The sequence below is a fragment of the Doryrhamphus excisus genome, linkage group LG7, assembly GCF_037039965.1.
Source record: "Doryrhamphus excisus strain RoL-2023G ecotype Guam linkage group LG7, RoL_Dexc_Guam_v1.1, whole genome shotgun sequence".
NCBI lineage: Eukaryota > Metazoa > Chordata > Actinopteri > Syngnathiformes > Syngnathidae > Doryrhamphus > Doryrhamphus excisus.
The window spans coordinates 22,175,553-22,196,311 of NC_136363.1; the positions used below are offsets into that span (position 1 = coordinate 22,175,553).

The following is a 20,759-nucleotide window of genomic DNA, read 5'->3' on the forward strand; positions in this document are numbered from 1 at the left end:
TGCTTCTCTTTGCTTTTGTCACGTCGCCAAACATTCTTATTATCGTCATCCAATCATCGCTGATACTCAAACATCCTTTATAAAAATACCATGAGCCCCCCCCCCTCCCTTTAACGGACATCACCGTGTACGTACGTGCTCTACTACAGGAGCCCACAGGCTGCGTGCTCGCTGGTTCCTGGTTTAGACACCTTACTGTGGCCTGTGGTGAGACGTTGGTCATCAAATGTTCACACAACCACCCCCCCCCCCCCCCCCCCCAGCCCCTGCACTGCAGCTGAGGTGCCCTTTGCCAACCCCCCCCAAGATGTAGGGACAGATTTAGCCTTCAACATCACAGCTATTGTCAATATTATTCCAACCTCACAGTACATTCTTTTATTCGGCCATGTTGGAATCGAGCAGTGACCATTTCTTTATTATTATTATTATTATTTTTTGGATAAAAACTCTTTATTTAATATTGGTCGTAAAAAATAGTCAGTTGTCCTGCGCTGTATCGTTCGGCCAAGTGTAGAAGAAATGACGTATTGAAACACAAACCAAGGTACCATGGTATTAGCTTCCTATTACTTATATAGATACTTATACATGCTAATGTCATGGAAATCAATTACTTTATTTCATGCTCAAATATCTGCTTAAGGTGATTACCGATATTCATCCTCTAAAGGATGACGCCTTTCACCCAGGGAACACAATACCACGGATGTCCGTCTCGTGCGGCGCTCGCCATGCCAAGTCCAGGTTCCCGTGGCTTGTTTACGTCTTAGCGGCAGCTAAGTCAGCATTATTCTCATTATTTTGCATCTGCGTTCGTTCAAGAAACAGCTGTTGAATTGTGAGACGGATCCAAAGTGGCAGCGCCCGAAGTTGTCCCCGCTCGTCGGGCGAGCTTGGCCGTGACGTGATGGCTGCTGGCAGTGTTTTGTGCTGAACTCAACATCTGCGACAGCCGCCGCTGACCGGTCCGCCCTCCCCTCCTGTCCTTCTCGTGTTTGTTTTTGCATCTTTCTCATCGTCCCTTCTCCATCGTTTGCCTTCCAGGCTTCGCCGCTGAAGACCCAAGCGACAAAACGCGGGAAAAGGGGGAAACCTTTGACGCCGCCGGATCGCTGTCTTCTGCCAGCGTCCATCTCCGTCACGGACACGTCAGCTGGTCCCAAGGTCATGTGAACATCTGGCCCCGCCACCGTGCTCTTAGGTCAGTGGGTAGCATCTGTTTGGCGACCTCGCCACCGACAACGTTGGGCAAAAAGTACTCAAAGTAAAATATAGATTTGTAAAAATAGTCCTGTTATTCAACTTAGAGCAAACATTACAACTTGGCACTAAATACGTCCATTTTGCCTTTTCACGTAAATGAAGTTAGCAGGTTTTGCTTCATTTTTCTCAAGCTGCTTCGCCTCACACCAAAAACTCAACTGTTTTTTTTAAAGTGGAAAACGTCCCTTAGCATCTCCGGGCGCTACGTAGCTGAGTCGCGTCTTTTCTGCAATGTGGTGGCTCCTCACGACTTCTCCATGATAACACGTTTTATGATATACCTATACATTTATAGTATGATGAAGGTGCCGTGTGATTGGCTAGCTACCTGTCCTTTTGTGTTTGTGTGTGTCGAGTCCGGGCAAAGTTTGAGCAGCAGCAGGCCACGTCGCTGGCTCTCAAGGCCCAGGACAGGAATTATTGAACAGAGGGTGGCTGACGGAGGGATCTGGCCTGGGAGCAAACAGATGTTGCAATCATAAAGAAATACACAAGCTCTGAATTAAAGATGACGAGCGCAGAGGGGACGCTATGAATGGAGGGCAGTCTCCCCGTCGGCCAATGGCGCCAGCTCGCGATGGCCCCCGACTGGTCAGCGGCCGTAGTGATCAGAATTGTAAGAATTAGCTCCAATGATGATGGTTCCTTTCTTTAAAAAAAAAAAAAAACGGCAACAAGACCTTCGAGACGCAAGTCAAGGATGCGGTCGCTAAGTTGTAGCAGGAAGACAGCTGTTTGGAGCATCCTGCTCATTCATTATTCACCAGAGCACGGCCTCGGCACGCAGCGTGTGATGTCAAAACGTTTGAAAGCATTTACGCCACAGCGGCCCGCTCATGAAATCTGTACGAAAGAGCGGAATCTGACAGAATGTCTTCGGAACCTTGTTTTACCACGAGTGTTTTGTTTGCCGCTCGCTTCTACAGGACAGGAGGACAAGTGTGTGAATATTTGATGGCCTCGCTGACATGTCAATCACGAAATATGGCTTTTTTTTAATAGGCACTATTACACCCGGTTACTATGAATATTACTATTATTTATACTGTTGAATGTGCTTGTACTATTTCCCCTTTTCTCTTTAATTGCCATTGTTTGCTCGCTACCAAGCGAAGTAGTTGACAATCGTGATTAGTCAAACTGCTGAAGGATTTGTGGAGAAGTGCGGCCAGCAGAACACGGTGCAGACATTCTAGCCAATCCCTGGCGGTGAAACAAAAGTGAAGAGATGCCACTAAAAAGGCAAATGTGATTATTTTTCCTAAGAGCGCCCTCATCTTGGCGAGCGCGCGGGTCTAAAGTGATGTGACACGGAGATTACTCTCCCTCCTGGCGTCTAATTTCACTCGTCACTCCGAGGAAATATCCGGGGGACGGCTGGACTGACAGAAACGCTCCCGTCTAATAGACTATTTGTCCGCCGCTAAGTGATCTATCGCTTCAGCGCAAACAAAAGTGCTTTATCTGGCCTTGCCCCCCCCCCCCCCTCCGGTGGCGTTATCACTTTTGCGGAAAAACCATTTAAAAACAAGCAGCGACTCCCAACGTTAACGCCGCGATGTAAGCTCATTTTAAGCGCTTGTAAAAAAAATCCCGTCGTTTCCTGGAAATTGTTTTGATGGGCGACGGGGTCCCCCGTGGAGTGACATTTAACAACGTGCGCAACCTTTTCAGCGACACGCCACTGTTGCCTTGTGCTCCGCCTCTTCAAGCGCTAACCGTAAAAGACAGCACGCTAAAGGTTATGTCTTTAGCCGCGTCGCACAAATGCAACACGGACACACATTAGCATTGAGCCGCTCTACAACACGGCTTCCTGCTCCTGTCAATCGTTGAGTCGGTTTAGGTTGTTAGCCGAAACACGGTCACAACACAGCAGCCGCAGAACCAATGTTGTAGCGGTGCCGATTGTGTTGTAAACTCAAGTACGGCAAGTGGAGTAGTAGTAGTACTTTTTAAAGCGCATGCAGAGGTAGATGATCCTGATGGTGCAGATACGAGACCCATGCATGGACGTTGAGTGAGACATTCGGTGGTGTTCTACAACAATGCTGAAAGACACGCTGCCTCTGATTGGTGCGTTTTCTACTCCACGTCCTCGGCAGGAAGTCTGTTTTCTGCCGCCAGTATTGCTGCGCTCCGTGCAGTTGTCGACTAGCCGGCGTTGTTGTAGCGTCTCCCCGCGACCGCCTTGAGATTAACGATGTGGACTGGCTGTCGTTTATTGTGTTTGATGCGGAAATAAAACAATCACAGTACGCTCGTGGTCGATGACGGGTGAAGTCTGTCGGTTCCTCGCGGCCTCCGATTGGCTGTAAGCTAGTAAATATCCTGGGATGGATCAAAAGGGTTGTCCTCCGCGTTAGCGTCGGCCGTGTCACCTTCACAGCCGGGGGGGTGGCGATGCGGCGGGGGGCGCCTTGTTTATCGCGATCCTCCGACATCCCATCCGCCCCACGTTTATGGCCGTATTCACACCAGCTCATGCTGCCGTTGACCCCATTAGAGGTAAAACAACGGTTCAAGCACGAGAGCGCCGACCTCCCGCCGAGAGTAAACACTGCTAGGCTTGCATGCGGCCGAATACTGAATGATTTACGTCACCAGAAATGTATTTTTTTTAAGTATGAGTCTAAGCCAGCTACTTCGACACGGTTAGCGGCGCTTGTTTTTATTTTATTTTAGTCGGATTGACACAAGATGAAAGCCAGCAGCGAGGTTTACTTTCCACACAATTAGATTGGACAATAAGACTCAGAACAGCGCCAGCCTCGTGCTTTTAATTAGGAGATAATTAGCAGAAATCCTCCCTAGAAACAAATGTGTAACAGTCTTGTGTTCCGTGCGTGAAATGGGGCCAACATGATAATGGCTGATTATATTAATTAATAGTCTGGACTCATTAGTTTAGCTGTAAAAATGACTTCAAGTGCGCTGCTGATTAAACGGCGTCGCTCTGCTGCCTTGCAGCGCTAACATGGCGTCCTCACAAAGTCGGCTTTCCGTTGTTGGATGCGTGGATGTGCATTCCACCGGGCACCCGTTGACTGGCGCGCCGAGACGCCGCACGGGACGCGCGTGTCACGTTGGTGACCCCTGCATAGAGCGAGCACGTGGAGCCAAGTCCCGACCCGTCGGAGTCTAATTGCTTCAGCGTGCTGGTGCAGCACGGTCGCCCCCCCCCAGACGTCACCTCTGCCGAGGCCCGGCGTGCATCACTGTCAGTCAGCCCGCAAAATCTTCCTAACAAGCTCACCGTTACATAAACCCGAAGCCCCGCCGCTGCACACGGACGCAACTTCACGCCGACTCCATTGTGTAGTTCTTCGAGAACGAGCGCGCCGACTTTGTTCATTTTTGTCAGCCGCCATTTCATAAGTCGGCCGTGAGAGCGGAATGAAGTCGCCCGGCGCTCCTCAAAGGGGGCGTGAGTGAGTTTGACAGGCCCTCTGAAATATGCCGGGCTCTACCTTTTTTCATTACGGGAGCAGGGACCCAAAATGCAAATCCAAGGTTGGCCTCTCCGGAGGTCATTAAAAATGTGACAGATCAAACAACGCGCGTCCCGCCTCGCATTACCGCTACGTTTTAATCTCGCTAGCTTGGACTTCATCCGTCCGTACGGCTCCAGCTTGTCAATACGTGGAGGGAAGTGTTTGGGAAGGATTGGGAAAGGAAGTTCAAGGAGCTGCACTTCTTTCTGCTGTGTTCTAAAGATATAAAAACAGCTAAAAAGAGGCCGCATATAAAGCCTTCTGAAAAAACTACGTATTATTGTCTTTGAATGCATCTTCTGAATGCCTTATTTGTATTCACGACATTTTGCCATTTTTATTCTTAATGTGCTTCAATTAGCATATTTCTGAGCAAGCAACCATGACTCAGCATAATTTCATTCGTTCGTGTTATTAAAAATGTGCTGGCTGCAGCGTTGCTTTTAAAGACGGTAGTTTCCGTGCATGGATGGTTGCATCCAACAGTGGCATCAAACGCGGCTCCAAGTGAGCCAGCGACTGACGCTCAGCCAAAGCGACACCCATCGAAAGCGCGCATCAGACAAGACACAAAAATGGCCGCCGAGCGCCAAGCCCCGCCTTGGCTTTCACTTGGCATCACACCACGGAGAAGCCCGTTCAGCGTTGGGAGAATATTAGCATGCTAGCTTGGTGCTTTTGTGGCTAATGTGCCTGACGGGACTTCCTGTGAAGTCAAGGTGACCTCGCTGGCAGAGGAAGACGTCCGAGTCCGCCTTTGAGCCTTGCAGCCAAGAAGATCATGGAATGAAATAAGTGCAAAAGGGGGACATTAGCATGAGTTAGCACGTTGATTGGATCTCCAGCAGGCTAATTAAAACATGCTAGGACACGGGTCCTGCCAAGGATCAGTGGATGCTAATGGACGCCAATAGGCCTCCGGAATCCACCGGGCGGGAAGGTGGGCCACCACCACCATCATCATCATCATCATCGTTACCAGCCGTAATGGCGAGCATTGACGGCGTCAGCAGAAAGGAGGAGACTGAAATGAAAGCTAGCGTTCGGCGGCGCTAAAGACTTTTTCATACAATGAAAACATTTTATTATTGGACGATTAGCGGGATGTTTGATGGCTGGAGGTCACATGCTCCCGCTCCGTTTGATGTGACCAAGTAGGAACCTTTAGGATTTGAACATTTGGGGGTGTGGGGGTATTCTCATAAAATGATTACTATTTGTAGTTTTCCCGTTATTGCATTTTTAGAATGTGCCAAGGGCCTATTTAAAAAAAAAAAAAAAAACAGTCAATGGCCCCCGGGCTGCACTTTGGACACCCCTAATGTATATGGGGCTTTACAGCATATCTGCCCCGGCACCGTCCCAAACATCAAAACGGTCCCTGCGTCCTCCCGTTCCCCCGCCAAGTGTTATCCATCAGCACGTCTGCTAGCATAACCGCTACAAGAGACTCCCGCGTGTTTAACCGAGCTTGGGTTCCGACATCCAACCTGCCTTATGGTGCAGAAAAAATAAAGAGTGCTGAAACGCCGGTGCGGGTGTGACAATGCTGATAGGCTATAAAAGCACTTAATGACCCCCCTCTCACCTCCCTGAGCGTCGCTTACGGCGCCATTTTACAATTCATCACCTCCTCAAAGTGTGGACATACTAGCTCGCCGCTTGAGGGATTACCGAGATGATGCTCGCCGTTTCCTTTCTGTCCAGCATGGCCACCAGTCGTACGGACACGTCAACATATACTAGCTGTGAAAATATTCTATAATATTCCACTGGGAATTCAACCAGCCGCCATGAAGGAGCGCTTCCTGTTCTCCCATTAATGACGTGGTCTGTTCCAGGGTCAAATAGTTGCCATCCTGAAACCTTTGATGGTACAGGCGATGTTGGAGGAAACGTTTCCAATCACCGCATGCTAACAATTGCTAACAATTTTCAGGTCTATGGCCGTCATCACCTGAGTTAATCGAGTTAATTCACTTTTAGATGCTAACCGAGCCGAGGCCTTTCAAGAAAGACGCGACGTCTGTGAGATGCTAACACGTGTACAGCATGTACGCGCACGCATGAGCGTAGCCCGCCTGCTAGCATAAAGACAGGCGTCCCGGCGGCGGTTTAGCGGAACACGGAGAGCGCCAGGTGTAGGCGGACGGGGGAATAAGGTTGTGTTTATTAGCCGCTCCCTCGGCGTGCTGCAAATTGCCTTGTTTGCTCGGCACAAGCACGCCAACAGATGCTGTCCTCTCCGCTCGGGGTAATTGTGGGAGTCTCTGGGTATTTAGCGAAAAGGCCCCGCAAAGGCGCGCACACACCCGAGCTGGCAAGCGCGGCGAGACACATTTGCGTGCTAATGTCGGCGTGACATTCTGGAGGCGACAGTGGCGACCTCGCACAAGTACAGTATGATTTATGTAAAGATGGAGACCTTGTCTCCTCGCATAAGCCGGCGCAGGACGCCGGCACAACAAAGCGGGCCGTCTCTGCCGGCGACGCAATTTCGCTCTTATTAGGAAAATCTGCATTTAGGAGGTCCCGACGCCATCAGTCGAAATTAATCTGCTTTGACTGACTCCTAATGTGAGCACAGTCAAAGAGTAATTATTGTCTGGATGAGCGCCGCCCCCCTCGCTCCCCCCGCCCCCCCTCCCCCTTGTCTTGCCGCGTGAAGACGTCCACGAGCGACTGGTTCCAGTGGGTCCGCCTGGCACGTCATTTAGTGCTCCGGCGCCGAGCCGCCCCGTATTATTGTGATTAACGTCCACCCGCCAGGCAGCTGTCCACTTGTCACCGCTGATGCTGCGCCCAAGATGGCCGCCTCTTGGAAGCCGGCGCCGGCCGCCATGTTTTGTCTGCGTGTCTCCTCGCGTTAGCGGAACGGGCCCTCGTTTCCGTCTTTCGGGCCGAGCCGGTGGGTTCCGACGGCGGTAACGAGAGCACGCGCCTTCTCGCCGTACGTCGCTTTGGATCACAGCAGAGGGGCGGGCAATGAGCTGCCCCCGCCCCCGTCGCTCTTCCTCGTGACCTGCGATCCCTGGCACGCTGGGAGACTGGCCGTGACCTCTGGGAAGACAAAGGCGAGACCAGGGGGGCAGCGGGGGAGTGAAATATCAGGACTTGATTTTAGGAATCATTGCTTTATTTGCTTCAAACGTGTTTAGACGGGAAACGCCATCACGTGTTTAGACGGGAAACGCCATCACGTGTTTAAACGGGAAACGCCGTCACGTGTTTAAACGGGAAACACCATCAGAAATTCCTGATAGTTTTTTCACTTCCTGTCTTTAAATGTCACATTTTTAGCAAATCAGCAGACGGCTGCAAAGACCCCCCCTAAAAAAAAAATGGTACGTCCTGCAGTTTTTTCCTTTTAGTTGTTTTTTATTGGCCTAAAAATAAGAGATGGAGAATTATGTCTAACAATACGGACACTCTGGACTTATGCACTAATGGGGGGGGGGCGAATCTTTAAATACATAATTTAAAAAATAAAATCCAAAATTGTGGGAATATATTTCCTATTAATGATTTAATGGATGTTTTGTTCATTCATAATTGCCCCCCCCCCCACGGCTCTTGAGTCAGTGTTGATGAGGAAGTCGAGGCGGGGGTGTACGGGTGGTCCGGGTGTGGTGGTGCACGCCGCTACGCCTTCCATCAGGATGATTTATGCAAATGATGCGCATTATTCCCGCAGGAATGTCTCTTCTCAAAGTGCCAGGATAAATTGCCGGAAATTAGCCATAAAATTCACAGTGCGGGGAGTGCGAGGTGAAGGCCGCCAGAGGAGCCAAGGACGTCGGACCGCCGCGGTCACGCTCGGCCTGGCCTGCCCCCCGCGTCCCCCCGCCCCCTCCCGTGCTTGGCATTCATGGCTGTTAAAGCTCAGACAGACGGGATCCACCAGAGCCCAGCTCCTGTTTTTTGGGAAATAAGGAAATACTTGCTCACGTTCCTTATCTTCCCCTTCCACCGCCGTGGCGTACGTGGCATCTGTAAAGCTGCATCTCAACCCGTGTTTCTGTACGTGCGGCCAGCTCCCGCCACGGTTATTATCTTGTCATCCCGGTGTCTTTATTTGCACGCGGAGGCCGCCGTTGAATGAACATCCGAGATGAAATCCACCTTAATGAAGTGCGAGGGGGCGTCGCTGCGCATATTGATCAGGCGGCGCCGGCCCGCCACGGCCTCCTTGGTCATGTGCAGGCACATGAAGATGACATCACAAACAATCTTTGGACAAGATCTATTTCATTCATCCGTCCTTCATCCACTTGGGATGAGGAGTCTTGTTTGTGTTTTCCCACGTTGCATGGAACGTTTTAATCCCACGGGAATAAAAGCACATCAGATTACGGCAGTCGGAGCCATCCGTAAACAAGGATTAGGGGATTGTGGGATTTTAATCGGATTAATACGGAGGCAGATGGAATATTAGAGATGTTACTCCACAATTGGACTTCCCATGAAGTGGATTTAATCAGGCGTCATTTATGGTAACACTGTTAGCATCGGATCAAGGCTGCTAGCAGCTAGCCAGGAAGTGCTCAATAGGACGGCGGGATTACGTCACAGTTTTACCTCATCACAAAATATTCCACTATAGTTTTATTTCATCCTCGATGGCAGATTTACATAATTTAATACAACATAGAATATAAAGAGGAATGTAATACCAATTATGACCAATATTTTTGTAATATTTACCAGGGGACAAAATAACATTTTTGGACAATACGTTTGTGATATCAGCAAAAACAGCGCAATTTTTTATGTTAATTTAGTTTAGAAGAATAATCTTTTGACATTGTATGATAATAGCTCCTTATATTGTTTACAATTATTGTAATATTGCAAGAATAGGTTGTGTATTCTGACAAAACTACAAGAGTAGCTGGCAATAGTTTTTTTTTATTATTTTGTTAAACTTAAATAGTATTTAAAAACTTTGAGAATTTTGTGTTAATATTCCCAAAATAAATTAGAAAAATGTAATTGTATTTAGTAGTAATATTTCAAGAATGGGTTGTAATATGAGAAAAATGTAATTGATTTGAATGTAGCATTAATATTAAAGCATTTTAATATAAAAATTGTAATATTACAACTAAAATTTAATCAAATTACAAGAAAATTTGGTTGACAAGCCTGATTGGACTCTAAAAATCTTTGCAATATTTTTTCTTGTCTTTCCATTTTTCTATGAATTTTCCGTATGAAAAAGTGTCCAACTCCATCTTGGCAGATGACAAGCGGCTATGAGAGTTCTTCCGACGTTCCAAAACAAAATGTCACCAAGATTAAAATGCCAGCGTTTATCTTTTTCCTTCTCAAGGCGCGAGTTCGAAACCATCGCTGTCCCGGGATGCAAACGTGTAAATCCTTCAGACGTTGCCAGCGATAAAGGAAACGGGATGAAGAGCAAATCTCAACCCAAAAGTCCTCGGTCTCGCCGCCCGTCCAGACCTCCACCTCCAGTGTGGAACTTGAGATAGCGTCATGTTTACGAGGCAGCAGTGAAGGCAACGCCGTGCTCTATCTTGGCCCCAGAGATGAGTTTACTGCACTTCTATATTTTGGCTGATTATTACTTATCACCTTTGACCATTCCTAGCCCCCCCCCCCAATATGACCTTATGTATATTCCGCTTTATCATCTTCAAACTGGAAGAGGTGGAGCGTTCCTTCATCTTTACCTGCTTTATTTATTCCACCAACATTCATGGATGACTTGGTGAAAAGAGGCGTGTCCCTTCCTCCCCGACGCGTCCGTGGCCTTTACTACCTTCTCTTCTTTCAACTCACTTTTGTGCCCCCCCTCCCCGCACGGCTCCATCACCCTCCCCCAGGGAATATCCTCTTCCTGGCTAATATGAGTAAAAGTACGGGTTATATTGCATCATCAAAATCAAAAGAATATTTTTGTCTGAAATAATCCGCCATCGTTTTTTTTTTCCAAACCGTTTCCAGGCCTCCCGATTTTTTCCTGATTTCAGGAATGTGATGGGATGAAATGGGACACAGCGGCGGCCTTGTTGTCGGAATAGCTCATCACAAACGCGCGTGGCTAACGCCGGGCCTCCGCTTTTTTTTTTTTTTTTTTAGACTGAAACGCACATGGTGGCGTTCCTTCGCTTCCTACATTCCAGGTGGTCATCGCGCATTTGGGCATTTTTATCCAAGATATCCAAGACATATTGAAGTCAAAATACACCTTTGCCTGCCTCTGTCCGTGGTGCTGAAATCTTCACCACTAGCATTTCATCCACAGCAAATCTTGTATTACTTATTTCTGCATAAAATTATTTCTGCAAAATAAAACGTCAATTTTTTTACCACATTTCATGCAAGTGTGAAGCTTTTTAGATATTTTTTAATTCCATAAGAATAGATTTTAAAAATGTTTTAACTCTAAATGAATACATTTTAAAGAAACTAAAATAAAATCCACTGTCTTTGTATTCCAGACATTAAAAATGAGCAAATATTAATTTAGCCTTAGAAGGATGCTGCGGTGCCTTCATGCCCTTCGTCAAACAATCAACAATATCAGGAATAAGAAGTGCTATTTTAGTCTGTTGTTGAAAATATTTTAATAAAGCTTTTCCACACTGAAATACATAAAACGAGCCGTCTGCCCGGAGAAGAAGTCAAGTATCTACACAGCCATCCGTGACCTGTCAACCAGCGTGTGCAATGCAAGCCACAGTCCAAAGACACAAAAGACCCCATGAAACTCTCGGGGGGGTCGGAGGGGGGGGTGTTAAATATCTCCTAAAGAATAAATAAAAACACTCTTCCTCATTTGTGACATTCCTCGTGTTCTACTTGGAAGTTGGCGACCAGAAAGAAAAAAGGGCAGCAGCAGAGGGGGGTCGGACCCCCCCTTTTTAAAAGTGGGAAAGAAGTTGCCAGGTCGGTCTTGACTTTTGCATTCACACCAGCACTTGAAGGACGACTTATGTACACAATCAAGTATTGTCTTAACAAAACATGGCGATATTACAAAAGTATTCATCAGCAGGAAGTCTCTAACCTTGACGGACTCGGCCTCCCGTCCCCCCCACCCCCTCCCACCCCCGCACATAAAGCGTCCATTGTGTCCAGGAGGGGTCAAGGCTTGTCGGTGCACTGCTTGCACAGGCTGGAGGTGGCGTTGTTGAACAGGGCACATTTGTCAGGGCAGGAGGACGACGCCACCCCGGCGGGGAAGGGGTATCCGGGCGGCTGCTCGTAGGCGCCGAGGCCGGGGGGGGCTGCCAGGGCGGTGGTGGCCGGTATGGAGGCGGCGGAGATGGCCTGGCCCTGGTTGAGGTAGGCCACCAGCCGCCGCATCTCCTCCAGGGCCTGCGCCTGCATGAGGATGTAGTTCTTGGCGAGGAGCAAGGTGGCGATTTTGGAGAGTTTACGCACGGAGGGGCTGTGCGCGTACGGGATGACCCCCCGGAGCTCGTCCAGGGCGTCGTTCAGGTCGTGCATCCTCCGCCGCTCCCGGGCGTTGATGTTGAGCCGCAGCATCTTCTGCTCTTTGGTCTTCTTGCCGCCCTCCGCTTTGCCCGGGACCCCGGTCCGAGCGTCGGCCAGGAGGACCATGTCGCAGCGGCCGTCGCTGTCGTCGTCGGGGCTCTGCTCCCCGCCGCTGCTCTCCGCCGCCGCCGACGTCCGGTTGGCGCTCTCCCCGTACTTGACGCACAGGGACCCGGTGGGCAGGCCCAGGGCGCCCCCTCGCACCCCCGCCAGTCCTCCGGGCTGAATGGGGTCCGGGTCGCCCTGGTCGAAGCAGCCGATCGGCGACTGGCGTTCTCGGGGCGGCAGCTCGATGCCGGTCCTGAAGGGGTCCATCTTTTTGCCGGACACGGCGCTCAGAGTTTTGTGGAAAATGTCCGCCGCGCCGCCGCTCAAGTTCATCCTCCGGTCCATGTCGCCAACTCTGGGAACTCTCGACGCGTCTCCCGGTGCCTCCCGGTGTCTCCTTGTGTCTCCCGGCGTCTTCCGGCGTCTCTCTCTGTCTCTGCGTCTCGCTGCGTGCGTGCGTCTCTTTGCGAGTTGGATTTTGTCACTGAAGCTTTGCTCCACTTGTCAGCTGGGATGCTGAGGAAGAGGAGGAGACTCTATCTCTCCTTCATCCCCTTCTCTCTCTCTCTTGTTCATCCGTTTTTATCCGCAGGCGGTTATTAAAAATGATTTGTCAACTGGGACCCCCCCCCCTCCCCCCGGTCAGGTTAACCTTTTTAATTAACGCCATTTAAAAACACTTTTTGGGTGTGTCTTCATCTTCCTGTGAGCTTCTATTTTGTTTCTCTGACTTAAAGAGTCCTGATAATCCATTTAAAGTGAATGTAGATGAGAAAAAGAGAGGAAAACCTCATTAATTTACTTCTTTTCCTTTCAACTTGCGTCCATTTGCTGTTGTTTTACTTTTGACGCGATGGTATTCCCAGGACGAAGAGACTTCCTGACATACGTGTGCTTACGCTGCCATCTAGCGGACGTTTTGTGCTATTACAGCTCAATAATGGCATTTGTTATTGTAAGGATGGCCCACAAAGGTGTGGATTATTCATTTATTCACTTAAGTCCCATTAAAAGTCCCAATTTGTGAATGATGGCAGTATTTTTCAGCCAAATCCCTAAAAATGAGGCTAAATTAACTTTTCCGTAAAACGCTTGCTAGTTATTTCGTAGGAGTCAAAGTCGTCCTCGTAGTTTTAATTAAAGTAAAAATGACTTTCACTTTCCTGGCTTGTTTGCCACCATAATTCTATCATCTCCTCTTGGTCCATTCGTTCAGGTGTCTAATTGTGTGTTCCCGATCTTGGCGTGTTCAGTGAAGCGCAGCAGCGGCCTGACAAATACAACTTTATTGATCACTAATAGCTCTCATCCTGCTTATTTGTGGGGGGGCAAGGGGGTCACGACTACCGTAAGAGTTCCTGTGTGACGGGCAGCAGAGGAATTGCTTTCATCCCTTTAGACGTCCAGGGAACACCTTCATGGCCAATCAGGTCGGCCTAATGAGACAAGATGGGCCGGGACGCGTGGCCTTGCACGGCCATTATAGCCGCGGCCTGTCAGCACTTTGCTAATGAGGAGGAAGGAGGACAGCTAGTCAACATGAATATAGATTAGCGGAACATAAGGGACACGGAGGGGTCGCGTGTACGACTGTATCCCTGTACTCTATACGGGAGTGAGGGAGGGGGCCGGTATGGTCCCACAAAATGGACGCTATCATAAAAAGGTTACGGATGTTCAAGTACCAGTGGGTACTAGATGGGTTCCACACATGCTGGGTGCCTGGCAGGTGTGTTGTGGGTGTCACCAACAACCCCCATCCATCCAGCAGCTATGGCGAGCAATGACCAAAATAAACAGGCATTAGCTTAGCTGGGGCGCTCCACAGTCTCCCCTTTGCTGCAACGGTGCCCTCATTCTCCTCCTTTGTTGCTGTTGTCGGTTGGCGTGTCTGTTTTGGACTGATGGTTTTGGATGGTTTACTTTCCCTTGTCGTCGCCCACAAAGATGGGGCCAGGCTATTGTCTCAGACTGAGCTGATTGGAGAACTCCAGCGGTGTGCTCGGCTGTGATTCGATGCTTCATGAGCAGACGCCGCCACAAGAGGGCAGTGTCGGCCAGCTGGTCTTAAAGACCCATAGTGACTGCCTTGATGACCCGTAGAGCCTGCCGAGCCACCGTGATTGTTTACGTCGTCGTGGTGACGCAGCATCCGTACATGATTATTATATTGGTTATTGTTGGTCTTATAGTGGCGCTGTATGCTTACCTTCCTCTTGGCCTCCTTTTCGCCTCCTTTAGTCTGCACTCAAGACGCAGCGTCATTGTTTTCTGTGCTTAATTGAAGGATTGGAGGAAATGATTGGAGCCCCCCACCCCCTCCCCTTTTGGTCAGACTTCTTTTCATGTGCATGAGGATTATAGCCTGGAGAGTCAAAGTGAGTCAAATTAAACTCGTCCTTTTAGTCTCAGTATGACGTCACCAAGCATTTTTTTTATTCTTGCATGCCAACACTGAATTACCCAGTTCCTGTTCTAGCCACAGGAGGGCGTCATGAGACAGTCATAGCATCCGTGCAAATACCAGAACATCCTGTTTTTTTTAACACCCTCTTTAATAATTAAATCATGTTTTTTTTTCTTATAAAATGCAAGGATTTGTTAAGCCACAATGGTGCACTTCATTTCCAGTCCATTCCGGCTGACTGAGTGCTCATGGAAATGAAGACTAGAGCACGGAATGAATCATTCTGCGGTGCGGCGCTGCACCTTTTAAGCTTATTGCGTGCTTCCTTCCTTCCTTCCTTGCTTCCTTCCTTCTGCTGGCACTTTGTCCTCATCCATGTAACGATGCTTGCTTCTCCCTTCAGTCAGTCGCTGGAAGGCAGAAACATTTTGATGCATTCTTGTGGAAGCATCGAGGGAAACAAAAGGCTGGAGTTCAGCACCACACACCGTGGACAGCTCTCCTCGACTACACACACACACACATTTATATGCACACAGTTTTTTTTTATTTACATTTTTATTTCATTTAAAGAAAACATACAAGACATGGGGAAATTTCATTTTTTTTCTTAAAAAAAAATGATTCCAGTTTTTGAAGACCAGGAGGATCATCTCTTGGCATTCACCGCGTGCCTTAATTGTAAGACATTAAATCAAGGTCCGCTGTGAACACGGAGAGACACAACCCGCAAGCCGGATGTGTGTGTGTGTGTGTGTGTGTGTGTCATTATATTCTGCAGTCTGTTCCCATAAAAAGCATTTAATATTTTTTTTATCAAACTTGAAACTCCCCTTCCCACCCCCTAGCATGAGTGTAAGCCAAGAGTATTTGGTAGGAAACGTCCACATGACAAGTCATTCAATGTCACACAGTAAAAAGGTCCACGGGTGGGTGCGTGGTCCAAAGTGCATGAAAGTCCTCCCCTGGTGTTGGTGCACCTAAACAGACAAAAAAAAAGACACGTTATTCCCCTTTGACCTCCTTTCCCAAGACATTCCCATGGTGTCCTTGAGACCGAAAGTGTCCACTTCATGGTCCGGGAACACGAAAAACCAGGTCTGCAACCGGGACCGAGCGAGAACCCGAGCCCGTCTGCTCTCCTGGTCCCGCTACACCTCCTGACTTTGGGATTAATGGAGCTCCAGCCAAACAAATGAGGCATCTGCCTTCAGCACAAGAGGATTGGGATGATGGGGGGGGGGGGGGGGGGGGAGGGGTGATGACGTCACTAGGCAAACAGATGTTCCTCTATATTACCCAGCGTCCTCTTCATCCAACACCCCCCCACACCCCCACCCCGTGTCCTTGAAAGTCAAAATGACGACGTTTGGAGCTGCCTGGCGTGCATGTATCGTCCGTGTGTGTGTGCGTGCGTGTGCGTGCGTGTGCGTGCGTGTGCGTGCGTGTGCGTGCACGAGCCCGGCAGAGGAAATGCCAAAACTGCAAAGCTCCAAAATCTTGATAGGCTGCTGTTATGCAACATTGCTCCCTTCCCACAATGGAAAAGAACATAAAGACCTGACCCCCCCTCAGTGCGCATGTGCAGGCTGGCATCCTCATCCCTGCTGTTTAATGTGCCTTTTTTTAATGATGGGGTGGACGCCACTCACGTAGATTTTTATAGCAAATATGACTTGCTCATCTGGGCGTCATATTCATTTCCATAAAAGTGGCTAAAATCCAAGTAGGTCACGATACGTAGCATGAATGCAGCACCCCTCCCTCCGCACTCATGTTGGGAGCAATGTGACAAACATAAAAAGCATTGCAGGCTGGTAGTTATGGTGACGGCACCGTGCGTGCGTGTGTGTGTGTGCGTGTGTGTTGAGAATAAAAAGAGGTGGTGGATGAGGAGGAGAGGAGGAGAGGAGGAGGGGGGGTGCACAAACAAAGGGCAACGCCATTTTAAGACGGAAACCTTCCCCATCCACTTAGGGGGTGTTGGAGGGGGGGGCACCTCGTCATATCAGCGTACGGCTGGCTTGCCTTCACCTCGAGCCGGCTGCTTGATCTGCGAGCCCCCGGCAGGTGCACCATCACCCAACACCCCCTGCACAAGATCACCTTTGCGTCTTTTTTTTTATGCGCAGTCTCTGTCCTGCCGTACATCCGCAATAACAATAGCAAGTGCTGCGTTCAGGAGCACCGATATGAGAGGGAAACGTAAGCACTGTGCCGTGTCGCGTGATGAAGATGCTAATACTCACCCCGTGACGTCCGGTTTCACTCTTTAATCCGTTCGCAGCTTCTTCCCATGCACCTTCCTAGTCCGTGCATGTTAGTATTCCCGCTTCCGGATGACAGGCAGGAGGAGGAAGATGATGAAGAGCTCCGTTCGGTGCTGAAGCTCCCAATGAGAGAGAGCCTGCCTCTGCAGAGCATGGCTGCTGCCCGCCTGCTGCCTTTTTTCTAAAAGAGGGCAGGTCGTTGTGTGCATCACAATGACTGGGTGCTCTCTCTCTCTCTCTCTCTTACCCCCCCCCTCTCTCTCTCTCTCGCTCCCCCCTCCCCCCATTTTATGCTACATATACACACACATGCATTTCACCTGCATCTAGCACATGAATACATGTCATTTACCATCTTTGTTCTGCACTTGAACGCATCATGTGCATTTATTCTGCTCAATTATTCCATACATTTTTGCACTTCACTTCCAGTTCCTGATTGTCTCCCGTGCATCCAGTCACGCAGGACCCCCCCCCCAAAGATGTCACCCCCCTCCCACAGCCAAGCTATTCCTATACATTTATCCATACATGTCCAAACGGCCTCCTTATTGATTTCTACCGCTACATTCTCGTCGCAATGATGCAACACATCATTGGCAAAAAGGAGGAGAATATGCGGGGGCTGTCGCCTCCCGCCCCCTACCCCCACCGCTCGCCCCACCGCCCTCCAGTTAGGGCATGTGGGGCCATTGTTCCGCGCTGAAACAATGGCTGCCGCCGCCGCCGCTGCTGCTGCTGCTGCTGTGGTGCACGCATGAATGAATGCCAGGGCCCTCGCATGCATGAGTGCGGGCCTGGGGTTCCCTCCCCATGTGGGCTGGGGGGGGGGGGGCATTCTTCTTTTGTGTTGTGCTCCCAAACACAAACATTTATTCATCAAGATGGAAAGAAGCGGACGCGAGGTCTTTGCATGCAGGACTGTACTGTAGTGTACTGTATGATGGATGCAGTAATGTCATATCCGCTACTACTACTACTACTACTACTACTACAGTACTTCAGTACCAGGGTTGGCCTTTTCTGGTCTATCTTATTTCTCTGTTTTTTTTTTTTTAGCAATCTGCTGTGGGCATTTGAACCTGTAACTTCTGGTCACATGGCCACTCGGTACTCGCTCTTCCTTCCTGAACGCAAACCGTGACCTTAAACGAGGTGCGTACTGAACCGTGCGGATGGGGGTAGCATCCCAGTGCTGCTAAGGAGCTTGCTCCCCAAAATCCTTTTCCAAAGATGCTATGACAACGTCTCCATTGGTTTTATTCCTTGCATCATCACGTCAACATCATTCCGGCACCTTACTGATTTAATTAGTCATCATTTGCTTCTAATGAGGAATTGCCAAGATCGTGTGTGTGTGTGTGTGTGTGTACATGTACACAAACAGACTTTTTGGATGAGTGTTATTGCTTTAGCGCTAATGAAATTGTCACAGGAGAGAGCTGGAAGGCATCTTTGGAACAATTAGCCAAAGATAATAGTTGGAAGTATTTTCATTTTACTGCACGTTAACTAACTTGCTGCAATCACAAAGACGCCTGGCTGAGGATCTTTCATATCAAACTGTTCATCAGCTCAAATCTGATGCTCAATCCCGGACCACACTGGGAAAACATCATCTCGTACGACCATGATCATGTTTTTCCACTCGGTGCTCATTCCAAGCATCTTCTTCCGTCATGTTTATTTTCATTTTCATATATGAAATGGACATAATATAGACGCCATATACGCTTTGGTCATGGTTTCATCCCAGTTTAGGTGGAAAAGGTAAAAACGTAGAAATAGACAAAGGAGTCGGTAGAAGCGGAGTTAAAAGTTGACGGAATTGTGTAGGAATCATCGTTCCCTGCTTTGGAGTTTTAACAAGCAAATCCCAACACCACCGGTTTTAGCAGGGGGAGGGGCGACGGCGTCAGTCCCGGGTGACGTTTCTAATTTAGTGCTTGCGTGCCAGCAGAAGCAGGCCATGATGCTGTACGGGTCAGGGAGGCCAGCATCTCTGTTATAGTATCACTCTATTATAGTATACAGTATAGCATCACTCTACTATAGTATCACTCTATTATATACAGTATAGCATCACTCTACTATAGTATCACTCTATTATAGTATACAGTATAGCATCACTCTACTATAGTATCACTCTATTATAGTATACAGTATAGCATCACTCTACTATAGTATCACTCTATTATAGTATACAGTATAGCATCACTCTACTATAGTATCACTCTATTATAGTATACAGTATAGCATCACTCTACTATAGTATCACTCTATTATATACAGTATAGCATCACTCTACGACAGTATCACTCTATTATAGTATACAGTATAGCATCACTCTACTATAGTATCACTCTATTATATACAGTATAGTATTACTCTACTATAGTATCACTCTATTATATACAGTATAGTATTACTCTACTATAGTATCACTCTATTATATACAGTATAGCATCACTCTACGACAGTATCACTCTATTATATACAGTATAGTATTACTCTACTATAGTATCACTCTATTATATACAGTATAGCATCACTCTACGACAGTATCACTCTATTATATACAGTATAGTATTACTCTACTATAGTATCACTCTATTATATACAATATAGCATCACTCTACTACAGTATCACTCTATTATATACAGTATAGTATCACTCTACTATAGTATCACTCTATTATATACAGTATAGCATCACTCTGTTATAGTATCACTCTATTATATACAGTATAGCATCACTCTACTATAGTATCACTCTATTATATACAGTATAGTATTACTCTACTATAGTATAACTCTATTATATACAGTATAGTATCACTCTATTATAGTATCACTCTATTATATACAGTATAGCATAACTCTACTATAGTATCACTCTATTATATACAGTATAGCATAACTCTACTATAGTATCACTCTATTATATACAGTATAGTATCACTCTATTATGTACAGTATAGCATAACTCTACTATAGTATCACTCTATTATATACAGTATAGTATTACTCTACTATAGTATCACTCTATTATATACAGTATAGCATCACTCTGTTATAGTATCACTCTATTATATACAGTATAGCATCACTCTACTATAGTATCACTCTACTATATTATCACTCTATTATATACAGTATAGCATCACTCTACTATAGTATCACTCTACTATAGTATCACTCTATTATATACAGTATAGCATCACTCTATGTATTATAGTATCACTCTATTATATACAGTATAGTATTACTCTACTATAGTATCACTCTATTATATACAGTATAGCATCACTCTACTATAGTATCACTCTATTATATACAGTATAGCATCACTCTACGATAGTATCACTCTATTATAGTATCACTCTATTATATACAGTATAGTATTACTCTACTATAGTATCACTCTATTATATACAGTATAGCATCACTCTACGACAGTATCACTCTATTATATACAGTATAGCATCACTCTACGACAGTATCACTCTATTATATACAGTATAGTATTACTCTACTATAGTATCACTCTATTATATACAGTATAGCATCACTCTACTATAGTATCACTCTATTATATACAGTATAGCATCACTCTACTATAGTATCACTCTAATATAGCATCACTCCATGCTATACAGTGTAGCATCCTGATATCAGATAGATGTCTCTGCTCGTGTCCACGTGTGCTTTGGCAGTGTTGCGTTGAGAGCGAAGCCTGCAGGATGACCG

At 47.4% G+C, this 20,759-nt stretch overlaps 2 protein-coding genes and 1 long non-coding RNA gene across 5 annotated transcripts in view; 1 reads left to right on the forward strand and 2 right to left on the reverse strand.

The window, feature by feature from the left end:
- Positions 1 to 20,759, forward strand: part of LOC144899579 (uncharacterized) — a 79,551-nt gene that overhangs the window by 30,691 nt on the left and 28,101 nt on the right. For all 3 annotated transcript variants that reach the window (XM_078792480.1, XM_078792481.1, XM_078792482.1), the window contains one exon: positions 1,048 to 1,204. In XM_078792480.1, coding sequence (XP_078648606.1) covers positions 1,048 to 1,204 — 157 coding nt within the window. The remainder of the gene's footprint in view (positions 1 to 1,047; positions 1,205 to 20,759) is intronic.
- On the reverse strand, positions 11,258 to 12,901 carry bhlhe22 (basic helix-loop-helix family, member e22). Its single transcript, XM_058059833.2, has one exon. It carries the CDS (start codon positions 12,675 to 12,677, stop codon positions 11,871 to 11,873), a length of 807 nt encoding a protein of 268 aa, XP_057915816.1. The 5' UTR covers positions 12,678 to 12,901; the 3' UTR covers positions 11,258 to 11,870.
- Positions 15,355 to 17,171, reverse strand: LOC131108653 (uncharacterized). The gene is made up of 2 exons (XR_009120497.2): positions 16,989 to 17,171; positions 15,355 to 15,719 (listed from the first exon to the last, which is right to left on the reverse strand). It is a non-coding gene; the product is annotated as an uncharacterized LOC131108653 (long non-coding RNA).